Source organism: Gekko japonicus, unplaced genomic scaffold (genome assembly GCF_001447785.1).
Source record: "Gekko japonicus isolate JY-2015 unplaced genomic scaffold, Gekko_japonicus_V1.1 scaffold1072, whole genome shotgun sequence".
Taxonomy (NCBI): Eukaryota; Metazoa; Chordata; class Lepidosauria; order Squamata; family Gekkonidae; genus Gekko; species Gekko japonicus.
In genome coordinates this window covers 272276-292124 of record NW_015173154.1, presented here as the reverse complement: position 1 = coordinate 292124, position 19849 = coordinate 272276, and the positions used below count along the sequence as shown (strand labels likewise).

At 48.5% G+C, this 19849-nt stretch overlaps 1 protein-coding gene across 1 annotated transcript in view; it reads right to left on the bottom strand.

Moving 5' to 3' along the window:
- Positions 1-19849, bottom strand: part of LOC107119804 (diacylglycerol kinase eta-like) — a 206573-nt gene that overhangs the window by 51474 nt on the left and 135250 nt on the right. Inside the window, exon 24 of the mRNA XM_015422396.1 lies at positions 651-768. Coding sequence (XP_015277882.1) covers positions 651-768 — 118 coding nt within the window. The remainder of the gene's footprint in view (positions 1-650; positions 769-19849) is intronic.

Below are 19849 nucleotides of genomic sequence, written 5' to 3'. Positions count from 1 at the left end.
AAAGACTGGACTCCACCATGTGAATTGCCCAGAAAACAGAAGCCATGGCTACCTTGAGCTATCTTCTTGCATATATCCTTGCACTTTAATTTGGATAGGAAAAGGAGAATACCAAAGATCCTATGAGGGAGCAGCTGACTGAGTAGACATCTCTTCCTTCTTAACCTTCTATGCCTCCACTGCTCCTAAACCCACACTCAATGGCAAGTTAAAGGGCTGGTAAGAAAGTTACTGCCGATCCACTTGCCCATGTCAGAAATCCAGGTGGTGTACAATACACCCGTTCCAGAATCTTGAAACTACCAATTCCCTAGATGATGGGGGGGGAGCCCTGCCTTTCTGTTCTGAGACAGGAGAACATCCCAGACACCAGAACTATCTCCTGTTGTCTTTTGCGTAGGTCTGTTTTCAGGCTGACAGCATAAATGACTTCTTGAGGGGAAATTCTGAAAGAATCCAGGAAACGCTAGTGAAACACATTTCCTCTCCCTGTCTGGACACCTGAATCCATTGAAGAAGTCACAATCTGTACAAAAAAATCTCTGCACAACTTACAAATGTTAATTTTGTGTGAAAAACAGAGAAAGAAAATGGCAATTAAATGAGAACAAAAATGACAACATAAATTAAAAAATAATGGTTTTTCTTACAGTGATTCTTGATCAGGATCAATAAAAGGTGTAGCACCAAATGGATCAATGTTTGCTAGCAACATTTTGCTGATAATGGAACTCCCTGCAATAGAGGCAGCTAGACCTGCCCTTAGACCTGATGGGAAAAGGGGGGAAAAATCCATGTTTTAAAAAACAAATCTTCCTGAAAGAGACAGCATGCAATGGATACCAACCAAGAACCACTGCCTCATGGCCAAAGAGCAGGTAAATGCCGGAATAACTCAAATTTGAAAGACCGTTTCACACTTCCTTTTCCTTCCTACAGACCTCCTACGAAATTGACAGCCGACAATGAGACAGGAACGTCAGCAGTTCTAATGTGGAGAGTGTCAGGAGAATGCAGAAGGTATGAAAAAAGAGAGCAACAGAAGAAAACAAGGTCTACACCAACCAAGGGATGAAAATCAAAGCTCAAGCAAAAGCCTTGGGAGTGAGGAACTGGAAGTGATATTATGCCCTACAGTTATATGTTTATACTGATGCTGAAACATTAGTTTACAATACAGAAAAACGTAACAGCTAAGAGGCCATCCAGTGAAAGTCAGAGGAGGGTTTAAGTGCCATCAAGAAGAAATGTTACTTACCATAAATTCTTCAACAAATACAGAGGGAAACTTCACCACCTGGGGTAATATCACCTTCTGGTTGAAAGACAGGGGCCAACGGCACTCTCGCCAGGGGATGGGACCCCAGCCTCCCTAGACCAGCCAGTGTAAAGGAGACACTCCTCATGCCCCTTAACAGAGCACAACAATGAAGGCAGCACGAAAGCCAAGCACTGCACAGAAGAACAAAGAGGACAGGTGGTCCTCATGGGGCTCCCTCCACCTAAGAGAGTGGCCCAGACCAAGGACTCCAAAAAGGACGGCGGACTGCCCTCTAGACATGAGGAAGGACGGGATTTTACCAGTAACTAAATTATTCCTTTCCTCCCATATCCCGAGGGCAGTCAATGGCTACTAGCCATGGTGACAGAGGAGAACCTTGACACTGAGAGGCACTAATCCTCTGAACCCCAGAGCCAGGAGGCCACATCGGGGAAAGGCCTCGGCCTCTCTGCCCTGTTGCTGGCCCTCCAGAGGAACTGGTTGGCCCCTGTGGGAGACGGGAGGCTGGACTGGAGGGACCCTCCCTGGTCTGACCCAGCAGGGCTCTCCTGGTGTCCTTCTCAGGGGAAGGCCTCGGCCTCTCTGCCCTGTTGCTGGCCCTCCAGAGGAACTGGTTGGCCCCTGTGGGAGACGGGAGGCTGGACTGGAGGGACCCTCCCTGGTCTGACCCAGCAGGGCTCTCCTGGTGTCCTTCTCAGGGGAAGGCCTCGGCCTCTCTGCCCTGTTGCTGGCCCTCCAGAGGAACTGGTTGGCCCCTGTGGGAGACGGGAGGCTGGACTGGAGGGACCCTCCCTGGTCTGACCCAGCAGGGCTCTCCTGGTGTCCTTCTCAGGGGAAGGCCTCGGCCTCTCTGCCCTGTTGCTGGCCCTCCAGAGGAACTGGTTGGCCCCTGTGGGAGACGGGAGGCTGGACTGGAGGGACCCTCCCTGGTCTGACCCAGCAGGGCTCTCCTGGTGTCCTTCTCAGGGGAAGGCCTCGGCCTCTCTGCCCTGTTGCTGGCCCTCCAGAGGAACTGGTTGGCCCCTGTGGGAGACGGGAGGCTGGACTGGAGGGACCCTCCCTGGTCTGACCCAGCAGGGCTCTTCTTATATTCAGTCTTAAAATCTGGAATGTTAAGTAGTGGGCTCCATTTTAAGGAAACCTGCATGTAAATCAATCAAAATTCATCCTGCACTTGGTGAACGTGCTTGGTGAATGTACAATCCAATCCCCATGGGGTAGTTCTACAGATCTTTTGTTCAGTGATTCTACCCTCCCCCCCCAAGAAACAACCGTTCACTGAATAGAATGAAGAAAAAAACACACGGAAGGGCCTTCCCAATTGTTTTGCGCATGGGGTACAAAAGTGTTGAAAATGCTACAAGGTTCAAGCTACAGCAGACAAAATTATATCAAAATAAGTATTTTTATATGGTATACACAATAATAAAATTAAAAACATAGGGCCTGAATACCAGGCTGCATTGAGAGTCAGAACAAAGTTTACATGAGCTGTAATAATCTCCCGTACAAAGTTGATGAACATGTCAAATGACCAACACAAGACCCCGTGCATTTCAACGCCAAGGGCCTTCCTCAGTGGTCAATAATACATACTTTTTAAAAAGCCTATCCAGAAAATAACATACATCAATCCTGACCAGGTGTTGTTATCTGGAAATACAAAAGAAAAGAGGAAAAATAGAGAAGCAGAGAGAAAAAGAAAAAATAATGCTTATTTCCATTTTAACAGTTTGGCTTTTTTCTACCTAACACTGGTGAACTTTGAGATCTTTTCTTACCCAGAGACTCCTGCTTAGGTAAAGTTTCCGATCCCTTCTCCATAACCTAATTCCCAGCAGTCCTTCTTCTGATGAGTCAGGGCAGGATCTACAGAACTGATGCCACAACCTCGTCCGTTTGTAGAGTTTTAGCACAAGGAGGGCAAGAGAGAACACACTGGAAGAGGCCACAGGACTGCCCAGAAAGGGATAGAAAAGGGCTCTTGTCAAGCTCAGTATTCCAAAATTCTCATGAGAACCAGAGGAGAAGCTGACTGTTGGAATCACACTGAAAACCAGCACGATCAAAGGATGCCTGGCACAGATGTAGTATGAATGGGAATATAAAGATTTTTATATATAAGTTTCTTCTTCTTGATTGTTCATATTTATATTTCTCTGGTTTTTATAGATTTATTCCTTAAGTAATATTTTATTAGGATGTTAGAAAGGCCTGTTATATAGAAGGCTTTTCTCTTGTAGATCTGATATTGTTAGCAGACAACATAATAGGTACAAAGTTCATGATTCTGTAGTTCTTAGGGCAAACCTTTCAATGTCTGGGTCAGATAAGATTTTAGTCTCGTATCAGTAATGAATACTTTTGTTTGGGGAAGAACAAGCTTTAGCCGATATGCCTTAGGTCATGTCAAGTAAATATGTGACGCTATTGCATAGTCACACCTTTCTTACATTTGACCAATAAGGAGATTTTCATGTAAATGTTGTTTAAGTTTTTGTAACCAATTATGCCTTTTGAATATTATTCCCATGATGATGGTATGATGATGTCATTTTAAGTATTTAACTTTATGTATTTCCTGAATATGTTCAGAATATGCTCAAGAAGAAAATGAAGAAGAAAAAGAAGAAAGTTGTCAATTTTTGGTTAACTATTTGGTCTAATTGTTTTCCTATTAATTGAGGCATGTTTCCTAATTATGCTGAGAAGAAAGCAATCAGTTTTGATGGGTCCTTTGGCCCAACTGTTTTCCATATTTCATTACAATAAAATACAAGAACTTCCTCCTCATTTGACTTCATTTTTGACATGGAATCTAACGTCTACAACACAGAGAGAAATCAACCCGCCAAAATACCACCCGCTCTCCAGTACATCCTCACTCCTCTGACGTATCAAAAGACAAAGAACTCCAGCAATCCAAGGAGAAGAGATCTGGGGTAGAAGGGTTTGTGTCCACAAAGAAAAACAAACATATGATAAAGTCACATCATTTCACTGATAATCAGAAGTGCGAGGTATTCCATGACTCACAAAGGGTGACCTAAAATGCATTCCATAAGCGTTGATTTGAACCGTGAGAGATGGCACAGCTTTTTCCTATTAAAAATATGGCCAGAAAGCCAGGAGGTTTAGCCTTGTCATCCTTAATCCTTTCTGCTCTGCACGTTCTTCTCCTTTGTCCCCTTCTCACCCTTTTGTGTGGAGGACCCCATCTAGTCTCACCGCTCTCGTGCTTACTTGCTCTGCTCCACCTCTCCTGTAGTGCTGCAACCATTACACGATAAACATGCGCTCTTTAATTAAGACTCCCACTGTTATGGGTGATCGGATCTCTTTCAGGACTATTTGTGTGGTTCAGCCACTCTTTTGAGTCATTGTGTGGCGCTCAATAACCCCATTTTGTTGACAGGCAGGAGTTTTTAAAGGGTTCCTTTTCCCCCTCTTCTCTCTGGAAGGGCAGAAGCTAGGTCAGTTACCAGCCATAGGCCCCAGTCAAAACGAGAGGATTTGCCGATCGGGGGCGCATCAAGCGGGTGCAATCATACCGCAACATCTGGGAAGCGGTGCACACCCTTCCCTTATCCGTCTCTTCTGGCTGAAGATGCGGAGTTAAAATAAACCTGCTAAGCACCTACCAAAAAGTCCAAAAAGTCCGCGCGGCCGTGGGATCGCCGGCATGCCCGTCTCCGGCAGCATGCGAGGCCCCCTGCTGAACTGCGCAGGCGCACACATGCGCAGTGGGCTCGCCTCGCTCACCAATCTGTGGCTTCCCCTGGCATCTGATTATGCCGGGAAGCAACTGCGCGGCGGCTCGGGGGATCTGTCTGATCCCGCCGCCACACTTCTCTTTTGATGCGGCTCAAAAAAGCCACACTTCAGTAGCACCTTTTCCCCCAGTGTGACCGGGGCCATCGTTATGCAAATGACTCGGCTTACAAGGTTATTGGAGTATTTGGTGTTTGGAGCCTCCAGGTGACTCATGAAGATTTCCCAGAATGCCTTCCAGGATGGCTCCCAGGATGCACCTGCATGCCCCAGGATGCACCTGGGTGGACCAGGTCAAAAGGAGAGGAGAGGGTGGTGTAAAACTGGGTAGAGTCAGAGGTTTAATAAAGGTGCTTGCTCCCAGGAAGGAGGGTCTCTTTGTGCTGGCTCGTGGAAGGGAACAGACCTCTGGTTGCTGGTCTGAAAGCTGGTAGCCATCTTTGGGGGAGGGGCACGTGGCTTGGCCCACTGGCTGCAGGGAGCCTTTAGAACCCTGTGCAACTGTCTAGGTTTTTAGGTAACTACTGAGATTGTGAAACCTAGTTGGAGTGTTAGAACCAGGGGAAAAGACCAATTGTTCTTTGTTCTTCCGTGTGCTGATCTGTTGTTGTGATTAAGTGTGCTTAAACTTACTTTCTTTTTAATACATCCTTTTTAATATTGGATGTTGCCCTAGGTTTCTGTACCACATAGTCCTCCAACTGCTTGGATAAGCTACTAATTTCCCAGATTGGGAGGGAAGTAGTCAAGGCACCCGTTCCAAACCCTCCAGGGGGAAACCTGAAATTGCATTTGGTCCCTGTGGTGACCAGGCACTGGGTAGCAGAACACCTTGAGGCCAGGCCTCAGAATGGGGAAGGGGGATTGAGAGCCCTGTTCTTCTCATTCAGGACCCCTAAACTGAGCAGGTGGTGGCAGCATGCCCTAGTGGCAGGAAGTGGAATAGGAGGGGGCCCACAGACCAGAGTCTGTAAGTCAGAGCAAGCCTGTTCCGTCACAAGGATGCATCTCTCTATCACCTGTGCATTCTCTGACTGAGCATCTCTGTGATATGTTGAGTTCTACTGTTCTTCAGTCCATGCCTAGAATAATGGAGAATCTCAATTAAGAGAATCAAAGGCAACAGGCACAGAAGAAACCCTCAGGAGTTCTGTGCCACCACTGAGGAAACTCCCTTTGCATGCACTGGAGTGGGGGCAACTGAGCAGAAATCCATGCTAGGAAGGAGCCTTCTGTTACTGCACTAGGTAAGGAGTGGATGGTATATTAAGTAATTTCCCCAGAAAATGCTGTGTGTGTATTAAATGCAGTCAAGTTGCTTCTGACTTACGATGATCCTATGAATTAATGTCCTCCAAAACACCCTTCCTCAAGTCTTGCAATCTGAGGGCCATGGCTTTTTACTGAGTCAATCCATCTCAATGTCAGCTATGCTGCCATGATGGGGGGGATCCATTCTCATGCTCTGTGGCTAGATGCTGCTTCTTTACTTTTGCTTCTTCTTCTTTTTTTCTTTTGAAATCCCCAGAGGAATATTTTTTATTATTTTTATACGACTATAAAACTACAAAGAAAATATATGGGAAGGGGATTACATCTAAGGATAAAGGATAGATAACCACACTACACTAAAAACCCAAGAGAAGGAGATAATATCCGTGTTAATAAAAGTGTTAGTGTCAGAACCCACAGCCAACAATGGAGTACACGCTTTCAGAAAAGGTTATACTTTTATTGAAGAGCTATAGATGCGTTAACATAGTCACTGTTAAGAATGGCAGTTGCCCCTTGGACATGATAAGATATAGGGTATTCGTATGCACCCCCCCACTGCGCTGGCCAATTAGGCACCCTCCCGCGCGCGGGATAAAGCTAGCAAACGGTTTCTAGCCGAAGCTGGGAACTCGCCTTCTCCCACAGCTCCCTGGAAAAAAGCAGACAACACAACTCCCACCTGCACATCGTTACAGACAGGGGTCATTTCGTAGAAAAAAAGGTGCAGGAGCTCATTAGCATAACTCATTTACATAACTTATTTGCATATGACACACCCCCTGACATCACCAGAAGTGTGTCAGAAGGCAACACCCACCGCTCAGGCTCCACTGGACCATGTTTGATTGCTAGCTATTGGGGGGGAGGTTGGAATGTGCAGATCTGCCCTCGCAGAGGAGGTGAAGTGGCTAAATTTGCGGATGATACGAAGTTGTTCAGGGTGGTGAAAACCAGTGAGGATTGTGAGGCACTCCAAAGGGATCTGTCAAAGATGGGCAAGTGGGCGTCAACATGGCAAATGGGGTTCAATGTGGCCAAGTGCAAGGTGATGCACATTGGAGCCAAAAATCCTAAATATAAATACACATTGATGGGGTCTGAACTGGCAGAGACAGATCAAGAGAGAGATCTTGGAGTTGTAGTAGATAACTCACTGAAAATGTCGAGACAGTGTGTGACTGCAATAAAGAAGGCAAATGCTATGCTGGGGATTGTGTTATTAATAAAAGTGTTAGTACAACAATATACTTGTAGAGTTCTTGTTTGTCTTCAATGTTAGTATGTTAGTTGTTGTGAGAGAATTTTCTGAGCATCTTCTTGTTATTTGCTTCAAAAGGCAATTTTCAGAGTCCTTCTGCCTTTACTTCGGTTTTCTGTCTCTGAAATCATATGTAACTTTTGTTGCGCCTGCACCCGCTTCTACAGCAGAGTCTTTATTCGTTACAGAGGTAGCGGAGTCACTTGATTTCGATTCTTCATCAACTGGCGTCTCAAAAACTCCTTGGCTTTAAAAATGGAGTCAGTCTTTTCTCTTTTGTCGTTGATTTTAAAGATGACACCCTCTGGGATCGCCCACCTGTATGAAATTCCATTGGTTTGAAGAAAAGAAATTAAATCCGCATAGCTTTTCCTCTTTTGGCGAATTTCAAATGGAATGTCTTTTAAAGTTTTAATGTTTATATTCCTCATTTTCAGTGGAGTTGCTGAGGTCGCTTTTAAAATAGCATCTCTGGTCTGTCTTCTTGAGAATCTGACCACAATTTCTCCAGGCAGGCTGGGTTTTTTTAATATAATTGGAGTATGCCCTATAAGCAGTCTCCATCTCTTTTACTACTTCATCCGCTGTTGAGCCTATTGCTGGAGCAATGATCTCACTGAGCAAATTCCTCAGATCCTCTTTCGCTGATTCAGGAACTCCCTGGAATCCGAGAATCATGTTGGCTTTTCCCATTTGTAGCTGTAACAAACGGTTTTCTTGGAAGTTTTGTTTTGCTTCAACTTCCCCCATTCTTTTCTTCATTTTCTTGTTCATGGTGTCTATCTCTTTAATTCTCTCAGTCGTATGCTCCACCTTCTTTGCCGTTTCTGCCAGTTGGAGCTGCTGGGATGCGAAGTTTTCATTCAGCGAAGTCAGTTGCTGGTTAATACCATTGAGTTGCTCCATCACTGGCTTGAGCATATCCCACTAACATTTTCATGACGTCTGCTCCCCCTTCTGGTTTTGGGCTCTGACTACCCGCCGGTTTCGTTTTAAACTTTCTTTGTGAGGCTGCCATTTTATACGATTGTTTACAATTCCAAACCGCTTTTTGCGGACTCAAAAAATCGTCAACTCGATGTCAACGCTCAAGTAAGTCTCTCATAACAAAATCACTGCTTGTTTCCCCCACTGCCCCCCTTGTTACGCTTATCTGTCCGTTCGCAAAAGAGGCATCCCTCTTTGCGCTCCGCTTTTCCCAGGGGGGGGTAGTTCGCTTTTAAAATATTCCGCTTATTTTGAACTTACGTTCATTGTCGGTCAACCTTGCTCACAGTAATCGATATTCCGCTCTATCTCCAGCGCTTGTCCCAGTTGAATCAGCTTGTGCCCGAGGGCCACACAGCGGCAGGACCGTCAGGGCAGAGGGAAACCTCAATTCTCCGGCATTTGGCCGTCGAAGAGGCTGCCCCTCAAAGCCCTATGGCCTGGAGCCTATCACAAAGGCTCCCTGTGAGTGCTACTTGAGGTAGCACCCCTCCATACTGCTGGTGTGCGAATCGCTCCTCCGAGGTCCGGGGAGAACGACCGCCATCGCTGATCCACAAACCAGAAGATCTACTTTTGCTTCTGTAGTGCTTGTTTATCAATGACCTTGCAGATTGCTGATGTAGTGTCTGGGATGTCGGGAATCGTGGGAGCACTTTCGGTTCCCAGCTGCGGCCTCTAACGGCCTGGGGACTTTTCTCCTGCACGCAGAAGCCTGGATAATTGGCTTAAGGAAAGGGGTGTGTGCATACAAATACCCTATATCCCATTATGCTTGTAGGAATGTTGCCATTCTTAACAGTGACTTTGTTACTGCCTCTATAGCTCTGCAATAAAGTATAACCTTTCTGATAAGCGTGTACTCTGTTGTTGGCTGTGGAACCTGAAATTCTGTTAAGAAACATTCATTCTTTATCTTCGCGCCTCTCTGATCACCGAGATGAGCGACAGAGAGGAGCACCTTGTTCCAGACGAGGAGGGCGGTAGTATCCCCTCAACGGGAGTTGAAACTCCCACGACCTGTCAGCTAAGCTGCCATGAGTAGGGAGAGACGTTCTAATTGTTTTGCATTCCTTTCTATGCACTTAATTGCTTACCAGCTGCAACGCTTATCTGTAAAGAGGTATTTATTTATTTATTTATTTATTAAATTTATACCCCGCCCTCCCCCGTGGGGGGGGGAATCTCGCAACAATAAAAACATACTATAAATTTAAAACATACTATACAGTTTAAAACCAAACCCAGTACAAAATAAAGTGCTCAATAATCCTCCATTCCAAAACCTAAAAAGATGACTGACCAAGTCCAGGAGGTTCCGGTAGACATTCAGTGGCTTCAATATTCCGATGTTAAAAATTCAGATGTTCCTTCCTAGGGCCTCTTCCGCTCCCCCATGATGACAATATAGCGGGGGGGGCAGCGGCGGTACTGGAGGAGTGTGGTGTCTACCTTCCATGGGATCGTTCTGGTTCCCAGCTTTTGCTACTATTAGAAACTTTCCTGAATCCCGCGCGCAGGAGCCCATCTAATTGGGTGTTGCTGGGGGGGGGCGCATACAAATGCACTATATCCTATTATGCACATGAATAGCCCGCCATTCCTAACAGTGTTCATGTTACGGCATCTATGGCTTTTCAATAAAAGTAAAACCTTCTTGGAAGCCTGTACTGCGTTGTTTGGCTGTGGGTCCTGACATTCTGTTAGGAATCCTTTCATTCCCTATCTCAGCGCCTCTCTCAACCAGAGATGAGTGACGGAGAGGGGAAACCCTTACCTAAGGAGCCTAATGAACCGGAGGACGTGGGGGAGAAAACCCCGGTGACCACGGCTTCGGCACTGGTGACTACGATGCCACCGGCAACTGGCGCAGTGGGGGGGGGACTGTACTGAAGTCCTCATCGGCACACCTGTTCCTGACTTTGGACTGGGCAGGGTTGCAGACCTAGTTCCAGTTGGAGCCAATTCAACCCTGACTCTACGATAGAGACTTATCTACTGACGGGGGCCCCCATGAGAGACAGTTTGTTTGACAGGGGCCTAGCCGCTGCGGTGGGATTACCCCCGTTCGGGGCTTCCTTCAAACCGGTTGCTAGTTCATGGGTGACGGAGCGATCGAAGACCCGGAGTGGCCGGGTGTCCCCAGACGGGGGACTGGAACTAGCTAATAGCATGGAGGTGGCTGACCACGACATCCGACATCTACAACAGACCCTGGAGGATGTCATCATGGCCATTCCAGACCTGGTAACGCAAGCTGTTGGGGAAGCACTGGAGAGGCAACCGGCAGCCCCTGTGGTGCAGCGGGACCGCCAGTGCCTGCCCCGGGAGCCCCGGCACAGCCGGGAGAAGAGCCAGCCCCGAGACTGGGAGAAGTCCCAGTGCCTGCACCGCGACCAGCTAGCCGGAGGAGGCAAGTGGTGCCTCGCCCAAAGGACTAGATCGAAGCTACGTTCGATGGAAATCCGGACGAGTTATCCTACTTCGTAGTGCAAGTGCAAAAATTTGTGGACTGTGCACAGACTATCGTAGATTAAACGCCGTGTCTTCCACAAATGTCTACCCCATGCCTTTGATCAAAGATTTATTAGCTGAAGCAGCTAAGGGGAAAATCTTTTCAAAGTTGGATCTATGGGATGCGTACTTCCAGGTGCGCATAAGAGAGGGGGACGAGCACAAGACTGCCTTTAACACACCCCTCGGGCAGTTCGAATACCGGGTGATGCCGTTCGGGCTTCAGGGGGCTCCGGGGGTCTTCATGAACCTGATTAATGAGGTGCTGCACAAGCATTTGTTCAAGGGGGCGCTTGTTTATTTGGATGATATCTTGCTGTACTCCCTCGACCTCCCCTCTCACATGAAATTGGTGAGGGAGGTACTGTCCACGTTGCACAAGCACAAACTGTTTGCGAAACTTTCCAAATGAGAGCTCCACAGGTCACACATTGACTTCTTGGGGTATCGGATATCGAATAAAGGGCTGGAAATGGACCCGGGATAGGTCCAGGATGTACTGGGGTGGGAAGCCCCAAGCACCTGCCGCCAACTACAGGCCTTTCTTGGTTTTGCGAACTTTTACAGAAACTTCCTGGCCAACTTTGCCCAGATCAGTTTACCCCTCATGGACTTATTAAAAACTAAGGGGAAAGGTCCAGAAGTGACCAAGCCGGGGGCTGCATTGGTTTGGAGCAAGGAGTGCCAAGAGGCTTTAGACAACCTCAAATCCCTGTTTACCTCAGAGCCAGTATTAGCCCACCCCGATGAAAATAAAAAATCTATCGTTCAAACAGACACATCGGACGTGGCCATGGGGGCTGCGATCCTCCAGGAGGAGGAGGATGGGTTACTGCACCCCTTAGCCTACGTGTCGAGAAAGTTCAATGACATGGAACGTAATTGGTTGGTTTGGGAGAAAGAGGCGGGGGCGAGCCGACTGGCGCTGGTGACCTGGAGGCATTGGTTGGAGGGAGCGCGAGTCCCCTTTGAAGTATGGACTGACCACAAGAACTTGGAAATGCTTAAAACATCCCGAAGCCTCAATGCGAAGCAGCTTCGGTGGGCTGACTTCTTTTCCAAGTTTCAGTTTACTTTTCACCATTTTCCTGGCTCTGCAAACTCTCTCGCCGATGCCCTGTCCCGCCTACCCCAACATGTCAGCCAACGGGAGGTCATTTTGGATTTGGTATTTACGCGTCCCACCTGGGCGGGGCAGTGACTACGCGTAGCTGAGCTAGCCCGGCCGCCTTCCCCTCTCCGTCATTAAAACCAGATCTCCCTCCATTGCAGGATGGGGGGGGGGGAGTCTTGGCACAGCAAATTTGCCTCCGCCTTCTCGGAGGGCGAGAAGGCTGTGGTAGACGCTGAAGGGGACTTTGTACTGGGATCTGATGGCTGCTGGTACCGCGGCCACAAGCTATTTGTGCCCCTCTCTCTCCGAGGAGAAATTTTGCAAGCTGTGCATGGTTCTAAATTGTCAGGACATCCTGGCTTCGTTAAGTCCCTGCAGCTGTTGCAGCAGCAATTCTGGTGGCCACAAATGTGGAAGGATTTATCTTCATTTGTCATGTCCTGCCAGATCTGTGCCGTGAGTAAACCCTGGCCGGAGAAACTCCCCGGCATGTTGCACCCTCTCCCGACTCCCAGCCGGCCTTGGGAAGTGATTTCCATGGACTTCATTACGGACCTACCCCTCAGTAAATCAATGACTGTCATTTGGGTGGTTGTGGACTTATTTTCTAAATAGGCTCACTTTGTCCTGTTTCCGTCCCTGCCCATGGAGAAGGCCTTGGCCAGAGCCTTCATGTTACATGTGGTCCGATTGCATATGCTCCCATCCAAGGTGGTATCCGACAGGGGGGCCCAATTCGTCTCCAAGTTTTGGGGGGAGCTTTTGAAATTCATGGGGGTTGAACGGGCCATGAGCAGTGCTTACCACACAGAGACTGATGGACAAACGGAATGGGTTAATCAGACATTGGAGCAGTATCTGCGCTGTTTCACCAATTATCAACAAGATGATTGGGTGGAATTGCTACCCCTAGCCGAATTCTGCTACTACAACACTTGTCATTCGTTCACTGGACTGTCCCCCTTTAAGGCTTTTGGAGGGGCCAAGTGATTTTGGGTCAGGGGATGTGGCACACTGGTGCCAACGGTTGAGAGACTCGTGGCCCCTCCTTTGTAAAACGCTGAATGAGGCTAAAGGAGGCTTACAATACTCGGGCTGACAAAAGATGGGTGGAGGGTTGGGCTCTGCAGCCTGGAGATTCGGTGTATGTGTCAACTAAGAACATTAAAGTCTTGCGTCCTATTCGGAAATTGGGTTGGAAATATCTTGGACCTTTCACGGTGAAAAGAGTGATCAATGATGTTTCCATGGATCTAGATGTTCCTAAGAACTTGAGAAAATTGCATTCTGTATTTCATTTCAGCCTCCTGAAGCGGGATTCTGGCTCGAGTCCCTGGCAGCCGTCACATCCTGTACCCCCTCCTATTATGTTTGAGGGTGAGGAACATTACGAGATCTCAAAGTTTTTGAACTCCAAAGTAAAACGTGGATGTTTGTTCTATCTGGTGGAATGGCTTGATTTCAGACCCCAGCACTTCGAATGGGTGGAAGTAGGGGATATTAGGGCCCCTAGGCTGTTGCGAAAATTCCACCGGGAGTTCCCAAAGAAACCGGGACCCCTCCCGAGCTGACCAGGAGATCTCCCGGGCTGGGCGGGAGAAGCTGGGTTTTGAGAGGGCAGAATGTCAGCTATGCTGCCATGATGAGGGGGATCCATTCTCATGCTCTGTGGCTAGATGCTGCTCCTTTACTTTTGCTTCTGTACTGCTTGCTTATCAATGACCTTGCAGGTAGCTGATGTAGTGTCTGGGATGCCAGGAATCGTGGGAGCACTTTTGGTTCCCAGCTGCGGCCTCTAACAGCCTGGGGACCCTTCTCCTGTGCGCGGGAGCCTGGCTAATTGGCTTAAGGAAAGGGGGGGTGCATACGAATACCCTATATCCTATTATACTTGTAGGAACGTTGCCATTCTTAACAGTGACTTTGTTACTGCCTTTATAGCTCTGCAATAAAGTATAATCTTTCTGATAAGCGTGTACTCCGTTGTTGGCTGTGGAACCTGACACTCATGTTGGGTCTTCCTCTTTTCCTGCAGCATTCAACTTTTCCTAGAGTTTAGTCCTTTTAGCTTTTAGGAAGAGTTCAGGCTTGATTTGGACTTGAGCAGGGGTGTCAAACTTATGGCCCATGGGCTGGAACCAGCCCACCCAGGTCTTTAATCCAGCCCGGGACTCTTTTCTCCCTCCCTTCAAAGCTCCAGGTTGTTGAAGTTTCCAGCTCTCTTGGCCTTGTCTTTGCCTGCTTGGGCAAGAAGCTCTTCTGGGCTTGCAAAGCTGCAAAGAAAATGGATTTCCCATTAAGGTCTCTGGGCCCATATAGACTACTCTAGAGTAGATAGACTACTCTAGCAATAGAAACAGTGCTCTGGGACTGGAATGACACCCCCTAGAATGGAATGACAGTCCCTAGCAATAGAATCTGTGTTCTGGGACTGGAATGACAGTGCACAGAGTGGAATGACAGCCCCTGGGAGTAGCAGCAGCATTCTGGGAATGGAATTCCACTCTGGGGGCCCTCATTCCATTCCCAGAACACTTCTGCTACTCCCAGGGACCATCATTCCATTCTGGGGGCTGTCATTCCAGTCTCAGCCACCTTGTCTCTGCTGAATGGACCTGAGAATGGGTGCCTGAGTAATGGAAACCCACAGCTAAAGGGGGGTATTACACTGGAGAGCCACTGCCACTCTGAGCAGACCTGGGGTGGGGGGAGAAGCATAGACTGACAGAGTAGGAAGGGGCCATACAGGCCCTCTAGTCCAACCCCCTCTGCTCAATGCAGGATCAGCCTAGAGCATCCCTGACAAGGGTTTGTCCAGGAGCTGCTTAAAGACTGCCAATGAGGGGGAGCCATTTATATTTTTAGTTTATATTTTTAGCTTCTGCTGTGATCCATGTGGTTTTCTTGATGTTTTATTTTTAAAATTGCATCGCCAAATCCCACTGTTTTCCCACCTTTCCATTTTAGGCAGGCGTCTTTTAAGGCTGGGGGGGGGAGTTTGGGAGGTATTAACTAAACAAAATATCACAAGAGTTTTAAGCATGTTTGCATTTTAATTTTTAAAAATATTCAATTGTGTTTGTCTGTATCATTTATAAAATTTATATCTCCGCTACCTGGCATTACATTTTACAGCATGCATGGCCCAGCCCAACAAAGTCCCATTTGTGAGAGATCCAGCCCTTGTAACAAAAGAGCTTGACACCCCTGGACTAGAGAGTAGTAATTGTGTTGAATAGGGTGAAAGGCCTTTATTGTAAGGGCTACATTGACAAGAAGATCTCTCTGTAAAACATTAAATGTAGCAGAACTCTTGGAATGTCAGAAGCAGGGCCGGCTCGTCCGCTAGGCGAGCTAGGCACTCGCCTAGGGCACGCCGACCCTCAGGGGCGCCAAACTGCGCCCCGGCCCACCTCATCCCAGCACGCCAAAGAGCCGCTGCTGACCTCCCTCCTCTTCGCTTCAGGCTGCCGCGGGGGGAGTAAGGAGCGCGCCTCGCCCTCGCAGCACCTGGAGTGGCCTGGGGGGAGTGGGCAGTGCCGGCAGACGGGAGAGGGCGGGTGGGCCGGCTGCCACGGGCGGGGCGGGCTTTTTCCTGCCTGCCTGCCAGCCCCGCCCCACCCCTGCGTGCCAAAGATCCACAGCCGGACTGCAAGCGCACCTCGCCCTCTCTCGCTGGCTCCACGGCCTGGCTCCGGCGCGCGCGGGGGAGGGGCAGAGCAAGGCTCTGAAGTGTGCGAGTGGGTGGCGCACCTGGAGCGGCCTGGGGGGGGGAGCGGGCGGGCGGTGGCCTCAGGGAGCCGGGCTGGAGTCACGCACGACGGGAAGCAGAGAAGGCAGTCGTGATCGGTGTGGGAGCCCCTGCAAACGGCTGCCGGTCTGCCTCGGGGCGTCGCTGCCCAACTTCCATGGGGGGGTGAAGCAAATGCCCCTTGAGCGGCGGCCGGACGGGGATGATGCGCCTTCAGGCAGAGGGGGCGTGGGTCCGCGGGAGAGGGGGGGTCCGTCCACCCGTCCTTTGCCTTTGGGCCTGCGGGGGAGGAGGAGGAGCTGGCGCTCCTGTCCGCCAGCTGCCAGCGGGCGCTCCCTCCTCTCCACTTCTTCAGGCTGCAGGGGGGGGGGTAGGGGGCGCTCCGGAGGCGACGGGGGGCGGCGCGCACTCCTGTCTGCCTGCTGGCCACTCCTCCCTCCTTATCCTGCGGGCCAGCTGGGGGGTCTCCAGGCCCCCCCGGGAGGTTGGCATCTGAGGGGGGCGCCACTAGGTGGCCTCGCCTAGGGCGCACAACCCCCTTGGGCCGGCCCTGGTCAGAAGCATGCTGATTTTGGGGCTGCGCCTCTATCTAAACCGGATGCAATATAACAGTTCACCTATAGAATTAAACTTACTGGCTTTGCCTTGGGTCCGAAAGCCCAGCACCTCTTAGCAAAAGGCTCTCACAAGCAGAGAGTTAATTGAACTGTTTTGCACTGTTGTGCCTATGTAAGCCGCCCTGAGCCCGCGTGCGGGGAGGGCGGGGGATAAATGAAATAAAATAAATAAAATAAATAAATCTAACGGCACTACGTGCTCCACTATGTGCTCCAGCACGTGGACTTGGCTGGCAACAGGCTGCTCTCCTTCGTGGCTCCTGGTGAAGTGCCGGGTTCTGGTGTCGGTTCCTGCTCCTGACCCTCCGGGGCTTCTGGGCTAGAGCCACAGCTGGCCACAAGTTCCCTGGTAGGCCCTGGGGCGGGGTCACAGGGCCCAGGCACCTCAGGGTCTGTCACAGTTTGGCTGTCCATGGGATCTACCACCATGATGTCCTCATACCCTCATAAGGAATCATCAGGCCCAATCCTGACACAGTGGAACTGTAAAGCTGGACCAGAGAGACTGCTGATGCTGTGCTGTTGCTGGTGGACTATTCCACAAGAATTTGTTGCAATTGGGCTGGAGCGCTGTTTTACAAAAACCCTGGGGAGGGACAGACGTCTAACCAGGCTGGCAACAGGGAGAAAGTTCCTGGCCAAAAGAAGTTCCTTAAGAGGGTCAGATCCTGGGCTATACTAGTGACTGCCCCCTGAAAACATCACATCATCATTCCTATAGCGGAATGTTGGATATACTTTGGGCCAGAGGTGTCGAACTCATTTGTTACAAGGGCCAGATCCGACATAAACGTCACTTTGCTGAGTCGCACCATGTGTGCCATAAAATGCAACATGAGGTACCAGAGATATAAACTTTATAAAGATGATTTCAGATGCCAAATGGCAATAGGCTTGATTGGATTAGGTGTGCTATGTAGAAGGGTGGTAGGCATGGAGATATCATCACTGGTAATGAGATGGGAAACCTAGGTCTCAGTTTGGTCCAGGAGCATTCAATCCAGGAGGATGCAAAGAATAAAAGGACATCTGAAGAAGTGAGCAGTGACTTATGAAAGCTCATACCTTGCCACAAATTTTGCTACTGGACTCTTACTCTTTCTACAGCTATAAGAAACCACAACATTAAAAAAACAGTGGGGGGACATTTTAGCCTTCCAGGGGATTCAGTTGCTGACCTAAGAGTAGCAGTTCTCTTACGAAGGCATTTCAAAGGAAGATTAGAGAGACTGATGAAGTGCAACTGATAATGAAGCTCAATGCATCCTCCTCCACTGAATTGAGACCTCGCTTACTTCTCTCATTACCAATGGCTGCTATTGTTATTTGGCATCTGAAATCACTTCACCCTCCAAGATACAAGGACCAATGGACTCACATTCTAGCTGTATCTCAAGTAGGGAGCCGTGACTCCTGAAAGCTCCTGCCCAGCCACAAATTTTGTTAGCCATTAAGGTGCTACTGGACTCTTGCTCCCTTCCACTAATAAAGATTGCAAGCTGTGCTGTTAGGTTTCTTTTATTATTTTTCCCATCTGTTAGAACTGGAAAGGGGGATCTCTCCAAGTGAAATAGTGTGTTGCTTTCAGACTGGACAAAATCCACTCACTGTTAGTCCTTAAGGTGCTATTGGACTCTTGTCCCTTCCACTAACAAAGACTGCAAGCTGTGGTTTCTTTTATTATTATGTTTTCATCTGTTAGAACTGGAAAAGGGGATTGCTCCAAGTGGAAATAATGTGTTGCTTTCAGACTAGACAAAATCCACTCACTGCTAGTGATGATAATAAAAAGTTTAAAAAGGGGGGGTGCTTAATGTGAAGAAAGACAGCCAATGAGTTTAAAGGGGGGGGGGGGGGGGGTTAATGTGAAGAAAGTGAGGTGGGAGGATAGAGAGGGAGACCACATGTTGCACTGGTATATATGGAACTATAAATGTATTTTTAAATACTTAGCCATCTGCTTCCATGGAATCCAATCCAAGGGTTGTAATTCATAACCAGGGTCTTTTTAAAAAGAAAATCCCAGATAGGCAAAGACAAACCTAATCTGTTTTTTAAAACCCTTTTCAGAATGAGTCAAAATAATTTCCCCTTAATTCCCATTATTCCAGATGCATCTCTTTTCTGCCCCCTTCCTTTTCTAACATTTGTGTTTGTGTGTGCGAGAGAGAGAGAGAGAGAGAGAGATCAGGTCTCACAGTAAACAGCAGAGCAGGCTTGTGAGAAGAATCTTTCTTCCCCCCCCCCTTGTCCCCTCTCCCTCTCCCTATGCATGCACAGGCAAGCTTATACCTAGAATAAAACTTTGTTGCTCCTGAAGGTGCCATTGGACTCCCTCTCCAAACGAGGGAAGAGAGCCTAGGCACTGCAGCAGCAGCCCCACAGGAGGAAGCAGAAGGGAGCTTTTCACTGCTGCACACATGTGTACTCTCTTTTTCCTTCCCCCTTGATTTCCTAAAGGAAAAAGAGAGCCTAGGCATTGCAGCACCAGCCCCAGAGGAGGAAGCAGAAGGGAGCTTTTTTCCTGCTGCGCACACGTGCATTCTCTTTTTCCTTCCCCCTCACTTCCCTAAGGAGGAAGAGAGGCTTTGGTGATGCAGCAGCAGTCATGGCCGGGAAATGGAAGCACTTGCTCATGGGCCGTATACCAGCCCTGCAGGGGCCGCATGATTGACACCCCTGCTTTAGGCACTGCAGAGAAGCTGTGCAATAGCCCCACCCCTATCTCCGTGGGAAAAGTACAGCTTGATATAACAATATGTGCCCCCAACCATATGGGCTGAATTAGTGGCTACTAAGAGGAGGAGGAGGAGGAGGAGGAGGAGGAGGAGGAGAAGAAGAAGAAGAAGAGATTCGATTTATACACTGCCCTTCACTCAGAGTCTCAGAGCGGCTTGCAAACTCCCCTCCGCACACTTAACCACTACACCAAACTGGCTCTTGAGAATATAGTCTTGAGTACATTCTTTAACCAAACCTATGCTGGAAAAATTCAAGAAATTAAGCAGAGTATGAATTATACAGTTCAGGTTCTGTATAAGTTTAATACACAGAAATAGATAATAGGTGGTGGAAAGTCCGACCTTTCTAGAATACTGCTTAACTAGGTATGGATCAAGATGGCTAACCATGTTAAAGTAAGAGTCCAGTAGAACCTTAAAGACTAACGAAATTTGTGGCAGGGTAGGAGTGTTCATGAGTCACGGCTCACTTCTTCAGATAACTGGGTATGAGAAGACAGGAACTTTTCTTCTCTACATATCAGATCCACATTTAATCC